General features: G+C 44.5%; 2 protein-coding genes across 2 annotated transcripts in view; one reads left to right on the top strand and one right to left on the bottom strand.

Annotated features, from left to right (window-relative positions):
• NINJ2 (ninjurin 2) overlaps positions 1-12,581 on the top strand; it is an 83,551-nt gene extending 70,970 nt beyond the window's left edge. Inside the window, exons 4-6 of the mRNA XM_044679094.1 lie at positions 9,828-10,060; positions 11,616-11,794; positions 12,251-12,581. Coding sequence (XP_044535029.1) covers positions 9,828-10,060; positions 11,616-11,776 — 394 coding nt within the window. The 3' untranslated portion in view covers positions 11,777-11,794; positions 12,251-12,581. The remainder of the gene's footprint in view (positions 1-9,827; positions 10,061-11,615; positions 11,795-12,250) is intronic.
• Positions 12,582-16,806: 4,225 nt separating this feature from the next.
• The window catches only part of B4GALNT3 (beta-1,4-N-acetyl-galactosaminyltransferase 3), a 146,792-nt gene continuing 142,998 nt past the window's right edge, over positions 16,807-20,600 (bottom strand). Inside the window, exons 18-20 of the mRNA XM_044677770.1 lie at positions 20,256-20,409; positions 19,086-19,212; positions 16,807-16,915 (exon numbers count right to left, since the gene is read on the bottom strand). Coding sequence (XP_044533705.1) covers positions 16,807-16,915; positions 19,086-19,212; positions 20,256-20,409 — 390 coding nt within the window. The remainder of the gene's footprint in view (positions 16,916-19,085; positions 19,213-20,255; positions 20,410-20,600) is intronic.

The following is a 20,600-nucleotide window of genomic DNA, read 5'->3' as shown; positions in this document are numbered from 1 at the left end:
AAGGAAGCAAGGAAGCAAGGAAGGAAATCATCAAAATATTATTTTTAAAAATCAAATTTGCATTTGGGAGCCAGGCCTAGAGATAAGAGGTTCTGTGTTCAAATCTAGCCTGATACTTCCTAAGCTATGTGACCCTGGGCGACTGTCACTTAACCCCCATTGTCTAGTCCTTACTGCTGGTCCATCCACTATTGATTCTAAGATAAAAGGTAAGAGCTTTTTTGTTGTTTATTTATTTATTTATTTGTTTGTTTATTTTTTTTTGGGGGGGGCAGACTCTAAGCTGAGAATCCTTGGGCTTGACTCTGTCTAAAATCTCTTCTATAGCTCTAAATGCTAAGATCTCAACACAAACCCAGGCACACTGTGGGCACTGTAGAAAGCACACGTACACACAGGTCCATACTGGTTTGTCTCTGTACACATCTGAAATCACATCTGGCACTGTGTATTTCATGTCAGCCCAACCACACCTAAGAACTCGACTTTCTGCTACTCCTGAGTCCTTGAAGAAGCCTTTTTTCCCAGGGTGTTTATTCCTGAGCCAGTTGGTTTCTGGGTAGGAGAGTGATACCACATCTTAAAGTGATGACCACTGGCCTGGGACAGCCGCTATCCTCAGGCGTGCTCAGGCTGCCCTCATGTGGAACAACAACAGAAATGTCACTAGAATGAGGAAATGGAGCTTACAGAAAATCTGGCCAGAGGACTCTCAGAAACTGTTTGTTTCCTCATCTGCAGAATGGTGATAATAACAGAGAAACAACTTACCTCACAGGGTTATTGTGAGGATTAAGAGAAATAACGTATACAACTTTTCAATGCTCTATAAATATCATCATTATAGGAATCAGGAGAGGCATTGTTGTGGAGTGACTAGAGTACCAGGCTCAGAGTGCGGAAGTCCTAGCCCTTCGGCTCTAGCCCCACATTCTTTTTAAACTCATACAATAAAATAAAAATCATAGTAATGGAGGAGCCCTAATACCAGAGGGACATGAGAAAAAGGTCTCTTGAAGGAGAAGGATCCTTGGGCTGAACCTCAAGGGAAGCCAAGGTTTGCAAAGATAAAAGAAAGCAGATCCCAAACAAAGAAGTGTACAATGGCAGCAAATGAAATGTTGTGTACGAGACTCAGCAACCAGGCCCATTTTCACTGGAATTCTGGTTGATGTCCCTAAAACATGGAGAGGAAAAGCAGAGAACTCTCATCCTCAAAGGATCAAAGCCCACCTACGCCCTAAAACATTGTCTGTTGTGGGAAAGTTCAATATCTTTGAGGTGAAATTTTCTCTCTAGGGACTGAAATTCCCTAAACCCAAGTCCTATCCAAAAAGAAAAAAAAAAAGGAAGAGAAATGGGAGGAAGAAGTAGATGGCATTCAGTTTCTTTGAAAATGTCCCCAATTTCCATTAGACCCACTTCCTCGTTTTTTAGTAGATGGTAGACACTATGATCATTTTGGTGGCTGCAAATGCATTGTGACTCTGGTAGATTAGAAGCATTTGGAGGGCAGGAACTCTACAAATTGCACAAAGGAGTCAGGACAGTTATCCAGGATGCCAAGTCACTAAGCAGAGAGCCTAGGGCTTCAAGTCACGGCTGCTTCCACTTCAGGAAAATGGGCAAATTGGCCTCCTGGGTCAAGTTATCTGATTGCTCTCTAGAGCCTAAGCTTAACACCTATGAAATACTGATAATGAGATCCCCAGACACGGAGGCTGCTGTGACTAGAGAGGAAGGTTGATACTAGAATCCAAGTGCATCGTTCCTTCCTTCCACTCTCTTCTCCCCAGAGCTATCCCAAGAGTGACAAGATACCTGGGGACTCTTTCACTGCTTGCGCTAATCTAGTCTCCAGACCCAGCTCTCTTCCTGCCCATCAATAGGGCTTCCTCCTGGGGCCACCTCCTTCCTTAGACACGTGTCAGAGCTGTTTATACATTTCTAGCAAAGGTTCCTGGGGACAGGAAGGTGGATGGGGTATCTAACAATAGAATGGGTTCCTAGGGGTCAAGGATAAAACTGAAAAAGAACTTAAAAGGAGAACAGTTATTGTCAAACTCAGTGATGAAAAATCAGAGGAAGGTGGTTTACATGTGTTATCTCATTTGATCATCACAGCAATCCTGTGCAGTAGGTCCTATCATCATACCAATTTTGTATTCAGACTCTGAGTTTATATACTTTGCAGCATACATTATGGATTCCCTGGAGAAGAGTACCTCAGATTCTATAATTTTCTGAAAAAATCCACTAGAAAAATTTCAAGAAAACTAACAACTAAAGGCAAGAGGATCTGGAAAGGTTTCCTAGGAGCTGGCAGTTGAGGTGTGCCTTGAAGGAAGCTCGCATAGCTTGCAAGCCCCCATTGATGTCATTGTCTTTCCTAGTCAGGCAGAGTATGTGGTTAGTGTTAATGAAATGGCATAGTAATAAAAGAAAATATATCCCCCATAAACTTGGGGCACACTTTCTCACAAATTCACAAACATGCTATTAGCAGGAAGAATAGACACATAAGGAACATGTATGGCAACAGCCCATCAAATCATGCTTCTGTCATTCAGTCATGCCCTCTGACTGATTAGTGAAAGCTGATCCAATTTATTTACATCATTGCACATCTGCTGAGCCTGATTCAGTGGTGTCCCCTAGGCTTGTAGCCTCTACAGGATATTACTTCATTGGCTACTGTTCTCCTGGATGCATTCCTTATCTCTGGTGCACACTGCCAGGACCAGTCCCATTGGTCATATGAGCGTGGAGCTTGCTTCCATTTTGTGGAAACATCTTGGTTGAAGCACTTGGCTGTAAGAGTATTTCTTTCTTAATAGAAGTGTGGGCTTTTAGAAGCTTTTTTGTAGGCCTTTTAGGAAGGCAGCAGCCCTCAGCTAGATGTCTAGTATCAGTACAAACAGTCATAGCAATTTAAAGTCTTCTCAGATTTTTTCACCCTTATTGACTGAACTGTCTTGCTCCCTTCAAAATCTTGGCAACTGTGTTCTTTGATCTTGAGCAGGAAATTCTCAACCTCAGGCTCCAAGCCTCAGAATAAAACTTTTTCAAACCAAGTGCAGATATGTTCCTAGCATCAATTACTAATTAGAGGATCTTTAGACTCTAGCATTTTTAAAAATTAAACTTCCTCTCTTGGTGTGAGCACTCCATATGAATCCTGATTTTAAACTCTGGAGGCTAAACTATTTCTAGTCATGAGCTTTTGCTTTAAATAATCTTTACAGCAAAAAGAAAAAGGACTCTCAATTCCCATGCAAGCATGAAAAAGGCATCAAATATAGGCTGTATTAATCCAACAAAAAAATGCATAGGATTCAGAGTCGAGGCAACTAGCCCTTGTTCTCTACCTTCCCAGGGGCACGACATGTAATACTGCTCTAGTGGAGATCCCTACACAGGAGACAAGAAGTTGAGGTTGCTAGGGTCAAGTAACTCACTCCTTTGGTGAACTCCACCTCTCAGATAACTATAAATACTACTGAACGCCTGTATCAGCTCCTTCCCCAGATCGGCAAAATTCACACAATTCTTATTATCAGGGAAGAGCAAGCTCTGTACTATGGCGCTGTCCTTTGCTGCTCCATAGTTCTGGTTCCTCTTTGTTTCAGGAACTAAATGTGGTCCAATAAGAGAAACAGAGCAGAAGAATGGACAGAGTACTGACTTTGAAGTCAAGAAAATTTGGATTAGGATGCCACATTTAGACTCTTTCTAGTTGTATGACCTTGGGCAAGTAACTTACCCCTATAAGCCTCAGTTTCCTCATCAGTAAAACATTTATAATAATGGTACCTACCTGACAAGGTTTATAGAAAGGATCAAATGACAATGTGTATGAAGTTCTTTGCAAAGATTAAATGTTATATAAATGTGAGTTATTGGTATTATTAACTTTCCTATTGACTCCAGGATGATTGGACCAAGAACTACTCCATTGCTCTGCTTTAGACTCCTGCAATAGGGTCACATAGTTCCTTGGTTTCTAGAAGAGGCCACCTGGCTATGCAGGCTTCTCTTCAATAAACCAATCCATATACTAGTGACAGGATTCTGTCTGTCCAGACTTCAAATCTTTCATTCAGCCTCTCTCCATTTATGCCACTGTGCCTTCTTTGCAAAGGCTAAGGCCAAGGGTGCTTGAAAAGGCAAGGGTTGCCCAGCCTTGAAGCAAGTCATTTTAATTAATTCCAATTCACATCAAAAAATTAACTAGGTCAAAAAGATATACTGTGTTAAGGAATCATGGCCAATGCCAGAACAAAGTTCTCATCAGTGGGCAATGACTCCAGTCTGTGGGTAACTACTTTCATCTCTGAGGTTCTGGTCTTGGAACTTTTTGACCCCATCCTAGAATTCAGAGGAAGAACTACAGGAGCAGAAAACAGAAGGAAAACAACTGCTTGAACTCATGGATTGATGCAGACATGATTTGGGATGTAGACTCGAAACAACCACACCAATGCAACTATCAATAATATGGAAATAGGTCTTGATCAATGACACATGTTAAAACCAGTGGAAATGCACATCAGCTATGGAGGGTGGGGGAAGGGTTGGGGGGAAGGGAGAGTAAGAACATGAATCATGGAAACATGGAAAATTTTTCTAAAAAATAAAAATTCAAAGTCGTAGATGAGGAAAAAACAAACAACAAAACAACAAAAACAAAAAACAAAACCTAGTATAGGAGGAGCTAGGTAGCTCAATGGATAGAGAGCCAGGACTGGAGAAAGGAAGTCCTGGGTTCAAATCTGGCCTCAGATACTTCCTAACTAAGCAACCCTGGGCAAATCACTTTATCTCAATTCCCTAACCCTTACTGCTTGATTCTAAGACAGAAGGGTTTTAAAAAGAGGGTTATGAAGTCAGAAGATTTGTGTTCAGATCCTAAGCCTGCTATTTGATAGCTATTTTACCATGCAAAAATCACTTTACCTCAGATATGCTAAAGAAAAACATAGGATTTATCACTTGTTTATATGGATCTCTGATTTGGGGTTTAGGTTTTAAAAGATGACTCTGTTACAAAAATGAATAATATGGAAATGGGTATAACCCAGTGGAATTGCTCATCAGCTCCAGGAGTGGGAAGGGAAAGAACATGAATCACCTAACCATGGAAAAATATTTCTAAATGTAAAAAATCACTACCTGATTGGATCTCAGTTTTCTTATCTTCAAAATGAGGCTGGACTAGATCAGCCAGATGCTGGACATGTCATATTACTTTTTCAATTCTAGCTGGGCAAATGTCCTCATTGAGGTACATAGGAGGGACACCAAGCCATGCAAGCAGTTGTGGTCCAGGGTCCTCCCTTTCCCAGTTACATTTGTATTAGTCTTAACCAAATGAAGGTGAAAGCATCCCAGGGATCTTCCCATTTTAAGATAGGATCCCCACATCGTTCCAATGTACTGCCCGTGGAGGCATGAGTTGCTAGCGAATGGAGCTTCTTCAGTTTTAGCAGCATATGATGGGTATGTGCTGGCAGGCAGAAGTGACTGATAAGGAGTGGCACAGTGGCTAGCTTTCTGGGCCTGGAGTCAGGAAGACCTGAGTTCAAATCCATCATCAAACACTTAATAGCTAGCTATATGACTCTGGAAAAGTCACATAACTTCTGTTTGCCTCGGTTTCTTCATCTGTAAAATGGGGATAACGGTAGCACTTACCTCCCAGTGTTGTTGTGAGGATCAAATGGGATAATAATTGTAAAGCACTTAGCAGTGCCTGGTACATAGTAAAGCCTATATAAATATTCGCTGTTGCTATTATTAATAATTTTATAAAGAAAGTAAAATTAATTTCCCATTTTCCAGTATTTGATCATTTTAAAAGGCAGAAGTGTTCATTTTACAGTTAGACCTCATGAATTTTATTTTTAGATTTCTATAGCAGGTACAGGGATTAGGTAAAGATAGAAACAAGTGATACATAAAAAACTGAAATCCTCTGAAATTTCAGGTTTTGAAGATCACATTTAAGAAACTGTACTAAATTGTATTGTCTTGTTACTTGTTACTGAAATTGTAATGTTACTTGTTATCGTATTAAGTCTAAGTTACTACTTGTTTAGATTTAGATTTTGAGTAGGTTTTATCCACTATTTAGGACCCTCTACAGGTGATTTGGAAGTAGAGGAGCAGAGGTCCCTTCAGAGTTCCCCTGAGAGTGAGAATTCTATTCCAGAATGTCCAAGAGAAGATACCCAGGAACCAGACTCAAAATGTGCAGATTGGGAGTGGGTTACTAAGGACACAGGGAAACTTGATGCTAGTTAATAGTTAACTTGATGCTCGCTGTATTGCTTTGGCCTTTTGTTTCCTGGTGTTTAAGTTTTTCTGGTTACCTGGGTGACATGTAAATCTCCCTTCTCAAAATTAGTCCATTGTGAGCCTTCCAGGAGTTTGATCTCTGACCTCATTTACACCTGAATAACCTTACCCATTTGTCTTATGGATAAGTGACCCTAGAAGGAAGCTTTACCTACTCAAAAGGGAAAATGGAGGGAACTGAGGAAATTAGGACAGTGTTTGGGGGAATTGAGTGAATCATATTGACTCCATCTTGTGACTCAATTCTGGAGCTAGATTAGTTTCTATAAAAAACTTTATTCGATTGTGGAAATTAGGGGAAAACATTATTGCATTATTTGATCCTAACCCTGCCTGGCTGGCAAGCTGAACGACCTCTATCTGCTATTAAGAGACCCTTGACTAAGGAATGATAGCAAACCCATGGCACAGGTGCCAAAGATGGCACACGGTGCACTCTCTGTGGGCATTCCCTGCCCCTCCCCAGAATTCATTATTAGAAAGGCAGAGGGACTCAGAGGGAGCTACTTCTCTCCCCCGAGGACATTTCTTCACTTCCCTGCCCCTCTGGCCAGCAGCCCAGTGGAAGCACCAGGCGGGAAGGTGGGCAGCTCACAGGCAGCAGAGCTGGAGGGGAGCAGAGTGCTCAGTCACTCCCCTCCCCATCTCTATACTTGCTGAGGGCATTCCTCACTTCACTCACCCCTCTGCCCAGCAGCCAAAGCGCTTTCTCTGTCCCCTGTGTGGGACAAAGGGGGAGGCAGGGCTTGCCTGGCTCTTGGTTGGGTGGGGCATGGCACTCAGGCTGGGGTGTGGGTGGGGCCCAGCACTCCATCTCCAAAAGGTTCACCATCACTGACCTAGGTTATGCTGACCAGAAACTCAGTCAAAGATTGATATAAGGAGTTTTCTCAAATTGTACACCTCAGATAAACCATATATCTTATCTGAAAACTGACCCCATACTGATCATTCAGTTCTTTTCCTTTGATTGTATACAGATCCCTGGGAGGAGTAGTGTTATTGGTAATATTGATCTTGTTATGGGTTATTGAAATAGATAGCTGATTGATCCTTATCAATTGGTATAGATAGGATTGAGCAGTTAGGGTCATCTGGTTGTAGACAGCGGATGAATTTGCTCAAATTAAGCTTAATCCAATGTTATTTATTAATTATGTCTAAGAGGAGAAGCAGGGACAGGAAAAGGATGTAGGAATAAAGGAGAGTATATTAAAGCTAACATCAAGATTTCTAACTATAACCCAAAGTCCCCACTGTTCCGCAAGGGACTGCTTCATGTTCACTGGAGTGAACCTACACTGATCTATTCTTAACTGTCTACCTAAAACCCAATTCTATCTATCTAAACTTATTCTAATATATAAACTTCAGATATTATTAGCCTCCTTAAATTATAACCAAAAGTCACAAGTTGCCTTCTCTGTTTAGATCTGACAGAACTCAATGGCTTCCTCTGACTCTTCCCAGCAGGGAGTCAGACCTCACACTGTTCCAGAGAGCCAAACAGCACCCCCACTGGCAGCTGCTTCTCCCTTCAGGAGGACAGCTTTCACACCAAACAAAACTCTTCCCACTTTCACAGATGTTCTTTTAAGGTTTCAAAGTTAAGTTTAACCAAAATTTCTAACTGATAGTATCCAGAGAAAAGTCACCAACCACCTCTCAAGACAGTGAGTTCAAGAGAGTGACCGAGAGTTCTCTAACAGTTTTCCCAGCATGCCAGTTTTCCTTAAAGTGACCACTGTGACTTTTCCCTGGCCGTGCATTACAAGGACAAGGAAAAGAATCTCTTCTCTGGTATTTTATCTCTCTGCTTCTAATTATGCTACATAACTAATTAATAACTAATTAAACCTAACAGTAGGATGCCTTTTTCTCTGAATTCAGGAAATTGTACCTGTTCACTCTCCCCCTCCCAACTTGGAAAGTTCCTAATATTTCTTCCAATTAGAAATCACATTACCCAATTGCTTATCCTAGTTAATTGTTTCCTTTTAATTAATTGGTCTTATTTGATAATTTGTAATGTATAAAAATCTGTCTTCCTCTGTATTCAGAATCCAGCCCCAATCTGAAAAAAAGGGCCCTGGTGCCAATTTGTAAGGCAATTGCCATGCATTGCTTAATAAATCAAAGTGCTTGGAAGCTCAAACCCTTGTTTCCTTAGTCATTTCATCTTTCACCCCACAAAATAAAGGTGAAACTGTGGGTGAAGACAGTTCTTTCTAATGTTGGAACCCTCTTAACCTTGTGCTCTAGATTCTTTAGCCTCAAGAGTGAGAAATGAAAGTAGGTTTCTTTAGGACTTATGTGCAAATACATGAATGCATATGCATGTTGTTTTGGGGGTGGTGGGAAATGGGAATTGTACATGCATAGGTATATATGTAACAACCTTTCTACATGTGTACAGGTGAGCATACTACTATGCAACTATTTTAATTCATGTATAGGTTGTTCATATATGCAAAGGTTAGAAGGGGACCCACAGGTTATCCGGTTCTACCCCAACCCAAACAATAAATTCATCCTACAAGATCCCCCCCCAAAATTATCCAGCCTCCACTTGGAGACCTTCATTGGTAAGGACTCTCTACCTCCTAAGGAATTCATTTCATTTTTAGATAGTTCTTATATTGAACTGAAACCTCTCTCTCCATAATTTCCATCCATTGTTCTCCTAGTTCTTGTCCTCCATGGCTAAACAAAACAAATCTAATCTCTCTTCCACAGAAGAGCTCTTTAAATATTTGAAGCCAGCACTCATGTCTTTTTCTCCCCAAAATCTCTTCTGTAGACTAAACAGACTAAAGATTCCCAATTCCTTCATTGATCCTCTATTCTGGGCATGTCCTTGTTCCCTTCCCACCCCCACCTCAACTCTAGGGAAAATGTCTCAATCAGAGAAAAGGAATAGAAACCTGGACAGCCAAGGCCAAGCTAGGATGCCATAAGTAGAGTGAGTATTTCATGGTGTGTGTGTGTGTGTGTGTGTGTGTGTGTATCGAAAGAGCATTCTCTAAATCTAAGGAGTCAGTCTCCCAGTGTTAGAATTCATAGTATTAAATTGGAAGTGACCCTAACAGTGGTTCCCAAATTTTTTTGGCCTACCACCCCCTTCCCAGAAAAAAATATTACTTAGCACCCCTGGAAATTAATTTTTTTAAAATTTTAATAGCAATTAATAGGAAAGATAAATGCACCTGTGGCCATCACCGCCTCCCTGGATCCCTGTAGCACCCACCAGGGGGCGGTGGCACCCACTTTGGGAATCACTGCTACAAAGCATATACTTCAAACTTTTCAATTACAAATGAGAAAACTGAGGTGCAAAGAAGTGATGATATAATCCTCCTGGGATCACACAGTCCAGATTAGAACCCAGATCTCCTGACCCCTGATCCAAGACTCTTTCTACTGCACGGAATATTGGGACTTCATGGTTGACTTTGCTTCTTTCTCCTATAGCCCAGGAATCCCAGCCCCGGGAGGGACCTGCCTATCAACTTTAACCATTATGCCACAAAGAAGAGTGTTTCAGAGAGCATGCTGGATGTGGCCCTCTTCATGTCCAATGCCACTCGACTGAAGGCTGTTCTGGAACAGGAACCATTCTCTCCCTACTACACAGTCCTCGTCACCCTCCTCAGCATCTCTCTCCTCTTGCAGGTGGTCATTGGGATACTCCTCATCATAACTGGTAAGGCACGGAGGAGCTCAGAACCAAGGATGCTGAAAGAGTTGCTCCTTGTATCTCCAGGTAGCTTGAGCACATCTAGCAATGGGGAACATACTACCTCCCGAGACATCCAATTCCACTTTGGGTTAGTCTAATAGGCTGATTTTCTCTGATGCTGAACCTAAACATGCTTCCCTAATACTTCCACTCCCTGTACCTTGTTCCTGGCTTGGGAGCCAAATAGAACAAATCTCTCCTCTGCCTTCCAGCTGTCTCAGATTTTTTTCTCTGGAATTGATTTTTCCTAGCTTGTTTTCAGTTTGAAGTCCTTCAATTTTTTTTTAATTCTTTCCTTCCATCTCAGAATCAATATTATGTATTGGTTCCAAGGCAGAAAAGTCTAGGCAATAGAGGGTAAATGACTTACCCAGGGTCACACAGCTAGGAAGTATCTGAGGCAAAATTTCGACCCAGGTCCTCCCCTTTCCAGGCCTGGCTCTCTAGCTACTGAGCTACCTAGTTCTCCTCTAGTCCTTCAGTTTTTAAAGGAACATTTTATTCTTCCTGACTGGGGAGATGAGTGAAGGGGAGGCTGACTTTCTCTTCTCTTGGGAAAATGGAGATTGACCTACCTCCAGTACAGCTCGAAAACTTTGCTATGTCAAAAAGATATTGTTTACTCTTAGCATGTCTCTGAAGAATTCCCCTTGTCCCTCCTTATACATATCTAACATTCAGTCTTCTGTTGAGTTCTTTTATTAGTCCTTGACTTCACTTGGTGGTAGGTAATTCTGGTGTCATGGTCTGCTGCCTAATCAAGGTTTTATTATGATCCAGTAAGACAATGTATTGAGGGGCAGCTAGGTAGTACAGCAGATAAAGCACCAGACCTGCATCCAGGAGGACTTGGGTTCAAATCTAGCCTCAGACACTTCCTAGCTGAGTGACCCTAGGTAAGTCACTTAACCCTCATTGCCTATCTATCCCTTGCCACTCATCTGTCTTAGAATTGATATCAAGAGGGGAGGCTAGGTGGTTCAATGGATAGAGAACCAGACCTGGAGATGGGAGATCCTGGGTTCAAATCTAGTCTCAGACATTTCCTAGCTGTACGACCCTGGGCAGGTCACTTAACCCCCATTGCCCAGCCTTTACCAATCTTTTGACTTCAAACCAATACACAGTATTGATTCTAAAATGGAAAACAAGGGAGAAAAAGAAAAAGCTATGTGTTAAGTACTTTGCAAACCTTAAAGCTCTACCTATCATCAATGATGATGCTAATGATGTCAAATGTGTGAAATCCCTTTATAAATTGCAAAGGCCTGTGAAAATATGAAGTATTATTATTGCTCCTAGATATTGTTTTATGGAAGCCTCATATACTGGACTGGGGGAAAAGGGGAGGGCGAAGTTCCAGCCCTCTGACTCCCTTAGCCTACTCTAAGCAACTCACCCCCACTGGCACACGTGGGGGTCCGGTCTCTGGTTCCAGCTTCTGAGATGTGCCCACCTTTGGCCTTTGGCTCCAGCACCTCCACCCACTCCTCACCCCAACTTTTCCAATCTTCTACAGCTCGAATGAATTTGAATGAGGTGTCAAAGCAACAGAGGCTGAACCAGCTCAACAACTCCACCATGGCCACGGTCTTCATAACTGTCATTATCAATATTTTCATCACAGCTTTTGGGGTACAGAAGGCGGGGCAATCCTGGCCCACACCCAAGCCCTACTGAATCCAGCCTGGGGCCCAGGTAAGGAGAAAGTGTGGAAGGACACTTGTTCAGGCACACACATGGTCTGTTCCCTAGTCCTCCCCAGCCTCTGGGAGGGTGTGCGGGGAAGGGTGGGAGTCTGGCAGAACAAGAGAGTGCTGACCTAAACACCAAGGGGTGAGACTTGGAAAAGAGCCCAGATAAAGAGATGGGAAGGTTAGGCCAGATGGTAAAGGGGAGCCACAACAGAGGGACGAGTGGAGGGTTCGGGGGCAGGTCCTCAGGCAACTTTTCAGGTATGATGGAAATTTCCCTCCTTTGCCTTGTCTTAGACTAGCTATTTGGTGGTCAGGGTGAGACATTTGCCCTCTCCTAGTTTTCCTACTGGTCAAGAGTGGTCAGCTCCTCAGGTGAAGGTTATAATGGCAGTACAAAGATTTTCCCTGCCATCCTCACCCCCTCCCCAGCTCACCTCTCTCTTTGCTTCCCCTACAGCTGAGGGTCCTGGAGCTCTTTGTGCTTCCCTTCCCTTTGACTTCTGCCAGCCTTGAGGACCTCAGCCCAGCTCAGCAGGCCTTCCCCCCAGTACCTGGGAAAGCTCCCTACATGCTAGTGCTAGTCCCCAAACTCAAATCCTATCATGCATTTGGTTCCATTGATCAAAGTGAATTCCGTATTGGTGGCTGTAGATGTCCTAATGTCCAGACATTGTCAACCTTCCCGGTATGTTTCTTCAAATCCAAGACTCTGCCACAAAGTGCATGACTCTGGGCTAATTGTTTCCAGGTCAGCCCATTTCCCTTTCCCTATTCCATACCCATTTCCTTCCCTCTACAGAGAAAAGAGCAATCTTGAAATAAATAATAATGTGATCTGCTAAACCAATATGTGTCATTCTTTACACTTTTCAGTTCATAGGCTCATAGATTCGGAATTGGAAGGGACCTCAGAGGCCATCTAGTCCAACTCTCCTCCACCCATTTTACAGATGAGGATACTGAGGTTCAGTGGGACAAGTCACTTGCCCAAGATCCCAACACATACAGGTTTTAGGTCAGAAGTAGAATCTGACCCCTCACTTTCCAATTCCAGTGCCCTTTCCACCAAACTACACTACTAGTTGAATATTCCCACCCAAGAGGGCAGTCTTAAATCTCTTCAGTTGGATCACCGAGCTCTAGAAGGGAATGTATCTAGAGGACTACTCAAATCACTCCTTTTCCTTTGAACTCTACTGTGTGAGATTTTGTTATAAACTGTATTAATTCCTGTGTCAGGGTCTTGGATCAGAGGGACTCCATTCAGTCTATTGACCTTTGCATTTTCTTTGTTCTTAGGAATGTTTCCTCCCACCTAAAACCCGGTTAGTTGATAAAATATCTTCCAGCCTACATGACCCCGTTATCTTTGGGGATAGGGAGGGCTTGATAGTCTGATGGACAAACCTCTTCATTAACTGTTCACCAATCAAAGATGTCTTGGGATGTCCTGGGGAGGGGCTGAATAATGAGCTCCCGAACGGAATTAATAGATCTGCATAGAGGACTTTTGGGGTCTTTGGTCATCCAGAGGACCACTGACCTACCAATTTATTGGTTATATGCTAGCCTATTCAATAAGTTGATATTCTTCTCCAAAAAAAAAAAAAAAACCCAGTCCCGAATATTTTTATCAGTACAAATGTTAAATAGCTTCTCCTTCCCTGATTAGGCAGCCTTCTTCCAGGGGGCTGCCATATTGATTTGAGGCAGTGTCAATTTTTGATTATTCATGGGTACATTATCCATTTTGTGGCTTACCAGAGCAAAATTTTCATCCAAGTTTGGCTTTTTCCCCAGTAGCACATCATTTTCCTTCCCAATTTCTCACCCAGCTGCCAAGATATGCTCAGAGAATGCAAACCGATTTTAACATTAGTCAAGCACAACCAGAAAAGCAAACTTGTAAATTGTGAGAGTTGGAAAGTGCCATAGAGGTCCTCCAAGCCAATCCCCCCATTTTACAAATCAAGGATTTCAGGGAAGGAGAGGTTCGCACTCATGGAATTACAGATTCAACTTGAACTCAGGTCTTTTCACTGGTTTTGCTTGCTTGAGACCTATAGAAAGAGCAGAGAATGTATCTCCAATTCAGGTAGAACTCATCTGCTGCTTTATTGGTAATCCTAACCCTCGATCCTTTCAATCAATGTGAATTGTCAAGATTTGACCAAATACAATCATTCTGAAATATCTGAAATAAGCAGGTCAGTGGGTCATTGCTTTCTCCTGGAAGGGCCAGAATGTAAGGGGAACCCCATCTTCACACTCCAAACCAATTTGGTCCCATGTGCAGAACTTCTAGATCAGTGATTCCCAAAGTGGGCGCCACTGCCCCCTGGTGGGTGCTGCACTGATCCAGGGGAAGCAGTGATGGCCACAGGTGCATTTATCTTTCCTATTAATTGCTATTAAAATTTAAAAAAAATTAATTTCCAGGGGGGCTAAGTAATTTTTTTTTCTGGAAAGGGGGCTGTAGGTCAAAAAAGTTTGGGAACCACTGCTCTAGATGGAAGCTTTCAAGCAAAAGGTTTGGCATTCATCTGTTGTAGGTAATAATAATGATCTCACGTTTACATATAACTTTCAGGCCTGAAAGGTGATTTTAGAGTATTAGAGATTGAGTTCAAAGGTCATCTAGTCCAACCCTCTCATTGTACAAATGAGGAAACAACCTCTGAGAAGTTGACTAACCTAACACAAGCAATAAGTGGCAGGGTCAGCCTTGCACCGTCCTTATTAACCCCATTTCACAGATTGGAAAACTGAGACTCAGAAAGGTTAAGCGTAGCTTGCCCATGGGTAATATCAGAGGAAGGCCACTGTTAGCTTGTAAGCTCGCTGAGGGCAGGGAGCATTTCATCTCCCTTTATAAGCCCATACCAGCATCTCACATAGCCGACACCTGATACATCCTTACATGGAAGGGCAGCCCTGGCATCCTGGACCTAGATGGCCATTGGTGGATGTGAGACACGAATGACAGACGCGAGGGAGAGCCCAGGAGTCCCCTCATCCCCAACCCTCCCTGCAATGACAGATAGCAAGAAAACACAAGTCTGAGGTTTTTCTAAGAAGATGCTGTATTTAACCCTTTCTCTCTCCAACCCACTCTTTCTCTTACAGAAACGGAGGCCTACAGGGCCTCTCCTTCTTAAGGCAGATGGTACAGAGGTAACAGTACAGAAGTCAAACATGAGGCACTGAGGTTCAAGGGCCAGGGAAGGAAATCGGGGTGTGGGAGGCTGGGAGGTTGGGGTGGGCGCTCTGGCAGTCTGAAGGAGACAAGCCAGAAAGGCAATTTCCAATTTACCTTTTCCAGTCAAAGCCTATTTCAGATCTTCCAAAGAAGTTCCCACAGAGGAGAGCTACTCCGAAAGAAAACGGGGCCCTCATGTGGACCCCCCCCAGCTCTTCTGCCCCTTCCCCCTGCCGTTCAGATTCCTCTCCCCGCTCTTCTGTCACTGGCTCGGTTTAGATGGCGGTGGGGTTGACTGGAGATAAGAGTTCAGCTCTAGGCTGAGGTCTTGGATTCTGATTCACTTTCCCCCAACCCCCTCCCCAATAATCAGGGGGTTTCCTTCTTTTTTTTTTTTCTTCACATACCCAGACAGACACCGGAGTGCTGAGACTCAGTATCGAATGCACCATTGGTGAATGCAGCAGCAGGAGAATCCCCAGTCACAAAGGCAGCCCGGGGATTAGTGCAAGATTCATACGTAACGCTCAAGGGGGGGAGCGGCAGCCTGGCGAGAGGGTCGGGGGGCTTGTTCTCTTCTCCTTACTCTAGGGGAAGAGCTGCTTCCCTTCTTGCTCTTCCAACCCCGAGTTCCAACTAATTGGGAGGGATCCGGTCCTTTTCCAGGTGCCCCTTTAGAAATATTTTAAAATAAAGGGTGGCAAGAACAAAGAGTCCCTGAGCCTGTCCCTGGTATTACGCAGGCCAGCAGCTCCCCTCTTCTGCTGCCCCCCATGTCTGTTCTCTCGCCACTAGCCTTCTGAGAGAATGTGGTCGAATGGACTCCACTCCGCTCTGCAGAAAATCGCCGGCGGTGAAGGTGGGAAGCTGGGACCGGTTTGGGACTCCTTAACAAGCTTCCCACAAAACCTTCTCCTTAGGGTTTCCATAGCGGTCACTGGCCCCAAAGGAGCGGCGGGATGGAGCTTTCAGCCCCGTGCTCTGGCCAGCCTGACCCTCGCTTCTCCAGCCCGAGAGCTTAATGCCCTGCTGCCGATGGCCAAGTCAGGTGCTTGGAAGCACTTGCTGGAAGGGAAAAATGAGGGACAGGGATACGGGTGGGCGGGTGGGGGGTCCTTCTTGAGAAGGCTTGACTCTTGCAGGGTGTTCAGCGAGCTTTCACCCTTTCAGACCACAAGTCGGCTTCTGGGAAAGGGATGAAGAGAAACCACTTGGCATAACAGAGGGTCAGAGAACCACCATTGAGAATATTCCCCAAACAGACCGCCTCATCCCCCTGGGAAGTTGTTTTCCCTCCTCTGGTTGAGAAGTCAAGGCTTCTTGCAGTCTGTGTTGGATGAGGGGATGGTGGAAAGATTCGATAACCCCCTCCTACCCCTCCGCCACCACCCAATAAAATCTTTTTTTAAAAGCGAAAGTCTCCATTTCATGGTCTGTGCTCCCGACAAAGGGTAAGCTGGTAGTGGAAGGCGTCTCATCTGGTGAGCAGATTGCTCCTTTCCTTGCCACCTTTCCTCTTCCTCGAGGCTTTCCATCTTTGCCACGTTGGCCCGGACTCCACCACCCTCTAAGGCTTTTCCTCTCAGAAATCCTTCCCGCTGGGTGCCCAAAAGGCTCAAAAGAGGAGGAAATCACAACACTGCCACTCCCTTCGGACTCCACACCCAGGTCCCCAGGTGAGGAGATGTCTCCACAGAGTGAGGGAGGGTGGGAGGGGGCGCTGGCCCACTCCTCCTATTCCTTCCATGGCTGGGCAGGAGTGGAAGCAGCTGCAGATCAGGAGGCAGGAATCGGTCAGGGACACCCTTCTGAGATCATGGCATGTTCGTCTGGCGACGGTTCCACATGCCCCGCTTGGAGTGATACCGATGGAAGAAATTCCTAAGGGAAAGGCGTTCCACTTCTAGGCCAGCCTGTAAAATCCTGAGGAATGAAGAGTCAGGGGAAGTCACCATAAGTCACAAGGAGATGTGGGGAAGATCTTAGGACCCAGGAATATATTCCCATTCCCACTGAGGTCTCTTCCTTATATTTAGGCTTTCCTCTGGTGGCCTGCACACACTAGGGAAGCAACCATGGCCAAAGAGTTCTCTGGCTCATCTTCCAGAGGGCAATGGGACAAACAGAGGGTGCTAGGCTCCCTGGAGATAGTTGGGAAGTTTAGAAAACTCTTCCACTCTTTTTATAAACTGGCCTTTTATAAACCTTCCCTCTGTCCTTGGTTCATCCTAACCCATCTTGCCCACTTGATACCTTCTTGAGTCTGTATGCCCACTGTACCTAGATCACAGCTCTGAATATAATGGAGATGCAGAAAATTGGCACATGGCTAGTAAGTTTCTGGAGCCAGACTTGAACCCAGTGCTCTATCTGCTTAGCTGCCACCTAGCTGCCTCCACAGCTTGTTTGTACCTAGCTGTTTGCATGTTGCACCCTTGTTAGAGGGTGAGCTCCTCAAGAGCAGGTACTCTCTTTTCCCTTTCTTTATAGCCCCAGAATTTAGCATGGTACATTTTAAGCAATTAATAAATGTTTGTTGACTATCATTAACCCAACTAGTAAGCCTTTTAATCCTCCCTAATTGCCTTTCTGTTCTAGTTCCCAAAGAGAATGTTCTGCACCGAGTCTTCTCTCCCTAAGCTTCCTCTATCACCATTCTCTCGGCTGAGGACTTTGCCTCACACTTCACTGAGAAAATAAAAACCATTTGCCATGAGATTCCTCTTATCTTCTCTGTATCCCAAACTTCCTTAACACCTTCCCTTGTTCTCTCCCCCTTTACTTCAGTCTCTGATGAAGAGTTGACTCTATCCCCTGCCAAGGCAAATTTCCTCTCCACATACCCATCCCCTCAAGTCTTCCCAAGCAGACTGTCCCCACAATCATCTCCCCCATCTTTCATAATCTCTTTATCGACTACCAACCACAAAAATGTCTCGTCTCCTCCGCCTCAGCTATCATCCTATATTTCTCCTCCGTTCCTCAATCAAAATCCAAAAGAAATCTGTCTCCACTGTGTCTCTTGTCACTACTCCTCAATCCCTTGGATTCTGACTTTTGACCCATCATTCAACTGGAAGCACTCTCTCTAGAGACTTCTCTGATTTCTTGATTGCCAGATCTGATGCCTTTTTTCTCCATCCCTTTCTTCTCTTCTTCTCGACTTCTCTGCAGCCTTTGATATTGTGGACTACTGTCTCCTCCCGGGGAATCCTTTGTCCCTGGGCATTCATGACAATCTCCTCCTACCTGTCTGGTCTCTCCTCAGTGTTCAGGCACTTTGCACCCCCTAAATGTAATGCAAGGTTCTGTCTCACAGCACTTCTCTTCACTTTGTATACTCCCTTACCGGTTGACCTTGTCAGAGCCTTTGGGTTTAACCCTAATCTTTATGCAGATGTTCTCTCAAATCAGTATCTCCAGGACTAATTTATCTGTTGGGCAGACCTGACCAGATCACCCCCCTACTACAGAAGCCCCAGTGGACCACGGTTCTCTCTCAGATCTAATGCACTCTCTACATTTAGAGCCCTGCAAAGCCTCGCCCCAACTTTATTACATTTCTCCCCTGGTCGCATTCTTTGGGGTCAGTCAAACCGGTCACGTCTCCTCTTTAAGGTGCTTTTGCAATGGCTGTCCTCAACATACCTGGAATGGCTCCCCCTCACCCCCATTTCTTACAATCTCTTGTTTCCTCCAAAGCTTCATTCACCCCCACCACCATTTTTTCATCCAAACTTGTTCTGTACATAATATACATACTATCTTTCCCAACAGAATGCAAGTTCCTTTAAGGCAGGGGCTGGTTCCTTTTTGGTTTTACATTCAGGTGCCCAATAAGTCCTTGTTGGTTGACTGAGCAACCGATAATAAACTCCCAATAAATTCAGACCAACACTGACAATGACTGACCCCCTCCAAGGGCTTAGACTCCAATGAGATAGTTTGTTCTGAGTGTAAGTCTGAGACAGGCCTCAGACCCTCTCTTAGCCCTTCCTGCCCCCTCTCCAGAGCTCCCTTTCTGGGGACAGATCTCTATCTGTGGCTTCTTATGTCCTTTCTAAGGTTGCCTCCCACCTCTCAAATCACTTACCTGTCCAGGAGTTCCCAGTCCTCTCCGCCCCAGCGGTCCCGGAATTCCTTGGTGTTCATGCCTCCAATCTTGTCCAGGTCTGACTTGTAGATGCCCAGCAGGCCAAATCCATTCACCTCCCAGTAACCTGAAAGCACACAAGGAGCTAAGGGCGATATTCAGCTCTTTAAGCCAAGAGGACTTGGCTTAGGGTGGCGAAGGAGGGGTCTTCCCACCTCCAGCTTCCAAAAGGGAGGGCAGCTCCAAGGACTGCCTCTGAAGGAATGGGGGCAGAGCAGTCCTGCTCTGCGGGACCTGCTCCACCACTTCGGCCAAGCTTTTCTCTTGTTCCACTCTCTAGAAGTTATCCTGTCCTCTGAGGACCGTCTCTCAGCTCACACCGAGGGGTCGGGAAAAACAAGAGGTCTTTCCCTCTGCCTCCGAATGACTGACAGTCAAGGATGACTCAAGGGAAACATCCGAAAGTGTGTCTCCAAGACCAGCATCATTACGAGTCAGATCTAAGAGGGAGAAATGGCCGCAGTTGACTTAGCAAATTTGGGTGAGACTAAAGAAGGTTCTTTCTGGAGTGCTGATGGCAGCTGAAGTGGTGGCCTTTGGGAGAAGGCAAGAGGGAAGGAGGAAGGACAGCGTGACAATACTTATCATGGAAAAAACGTGAGATTATAGTGTGGTAAAAGCCCAACAACAGCACATAGTGGTTGAAACAAGCTATTTCAGTGTTAAGCTCCATTACTAAAAGTACAGAGTCATTTCTCCTAGAGAAAAATATTTTAGGAAGTACACTGACAAATATATCCAAAATACAGTGAAGGAACTACAAGGTATGGTAGAAGAAACTGGGCTTATTTAGTAGGGAGAAGAGAAGATTTTGGGAAAATGCATCCTTAAAAAAAAAATCTGAAGAACTAACGTGAAAAAAGATGGGTCTATTTTTGCTTATCATAATGATGATAATAATAATAACAGCTAGCATTTATGTGGTGCCTTAAGGTTCAGAAACTCTGCAAATATAATCACACACTGAAGCTTCTTGCTGTGCATTGAAGGGGCTAGAGACCACGAGGTCAGCGGCAGGAGCGGAGGGAGGGCAGAGAGCTCGAGGAGGGCTTGTCCTAGCCTCGGAAAGGGTGACGCTGCGGGATCTCTCCCAGCGGGGTCAGTACTCACCTTCAGGCCACTGAGGTGTTGCCCCACACTCCAGCCTCATCACCATGGGAGCAAAGGCCATCTTGCCCTCTACACAGTGCTTCCTAATGACGTCAATGACTCCAGGTGGAAAGTGTATATGGAGATCGCACAGGAAGATAATGCTATGTGGGTCCTAGACACAGAAGTGGGTAGGATAAGGTCAGCCTACCGGAGGCGACTGCCCTTCCAGGGATGTGCGGGTAAACGTTTAACAACCCACTCCCCCAGGGAACAACGTAGATACACACACGGACACTTAATTTTCATGATTAACATCTTCTCTACGGCTTCCTTAAGTCTAGAATCTAGATTGGACAATCAACA

The sequence above is a fragment of the Gracilinanus agilis genome, chromosome 5 (genome assembly GCF_016433145.1).
Source record: "Gracilinanus agilis isolate LMUSP501 chromosome 5, AgileGrace, whole genome shotgun sequence".
In the NCBI taxonomy this organism is placed as follows: domain Eukaryota; kingdom Metazoa; phylum Chordata; class Mammalia; order Didelphimorphia; family Didelphidae; genus Gracilinanus; species Gracilinanus agilis.
Note: the sequence above shows the minus strand (reverse complement) of the source record. Positions and strands in the feature narration are given on the sequence as shown.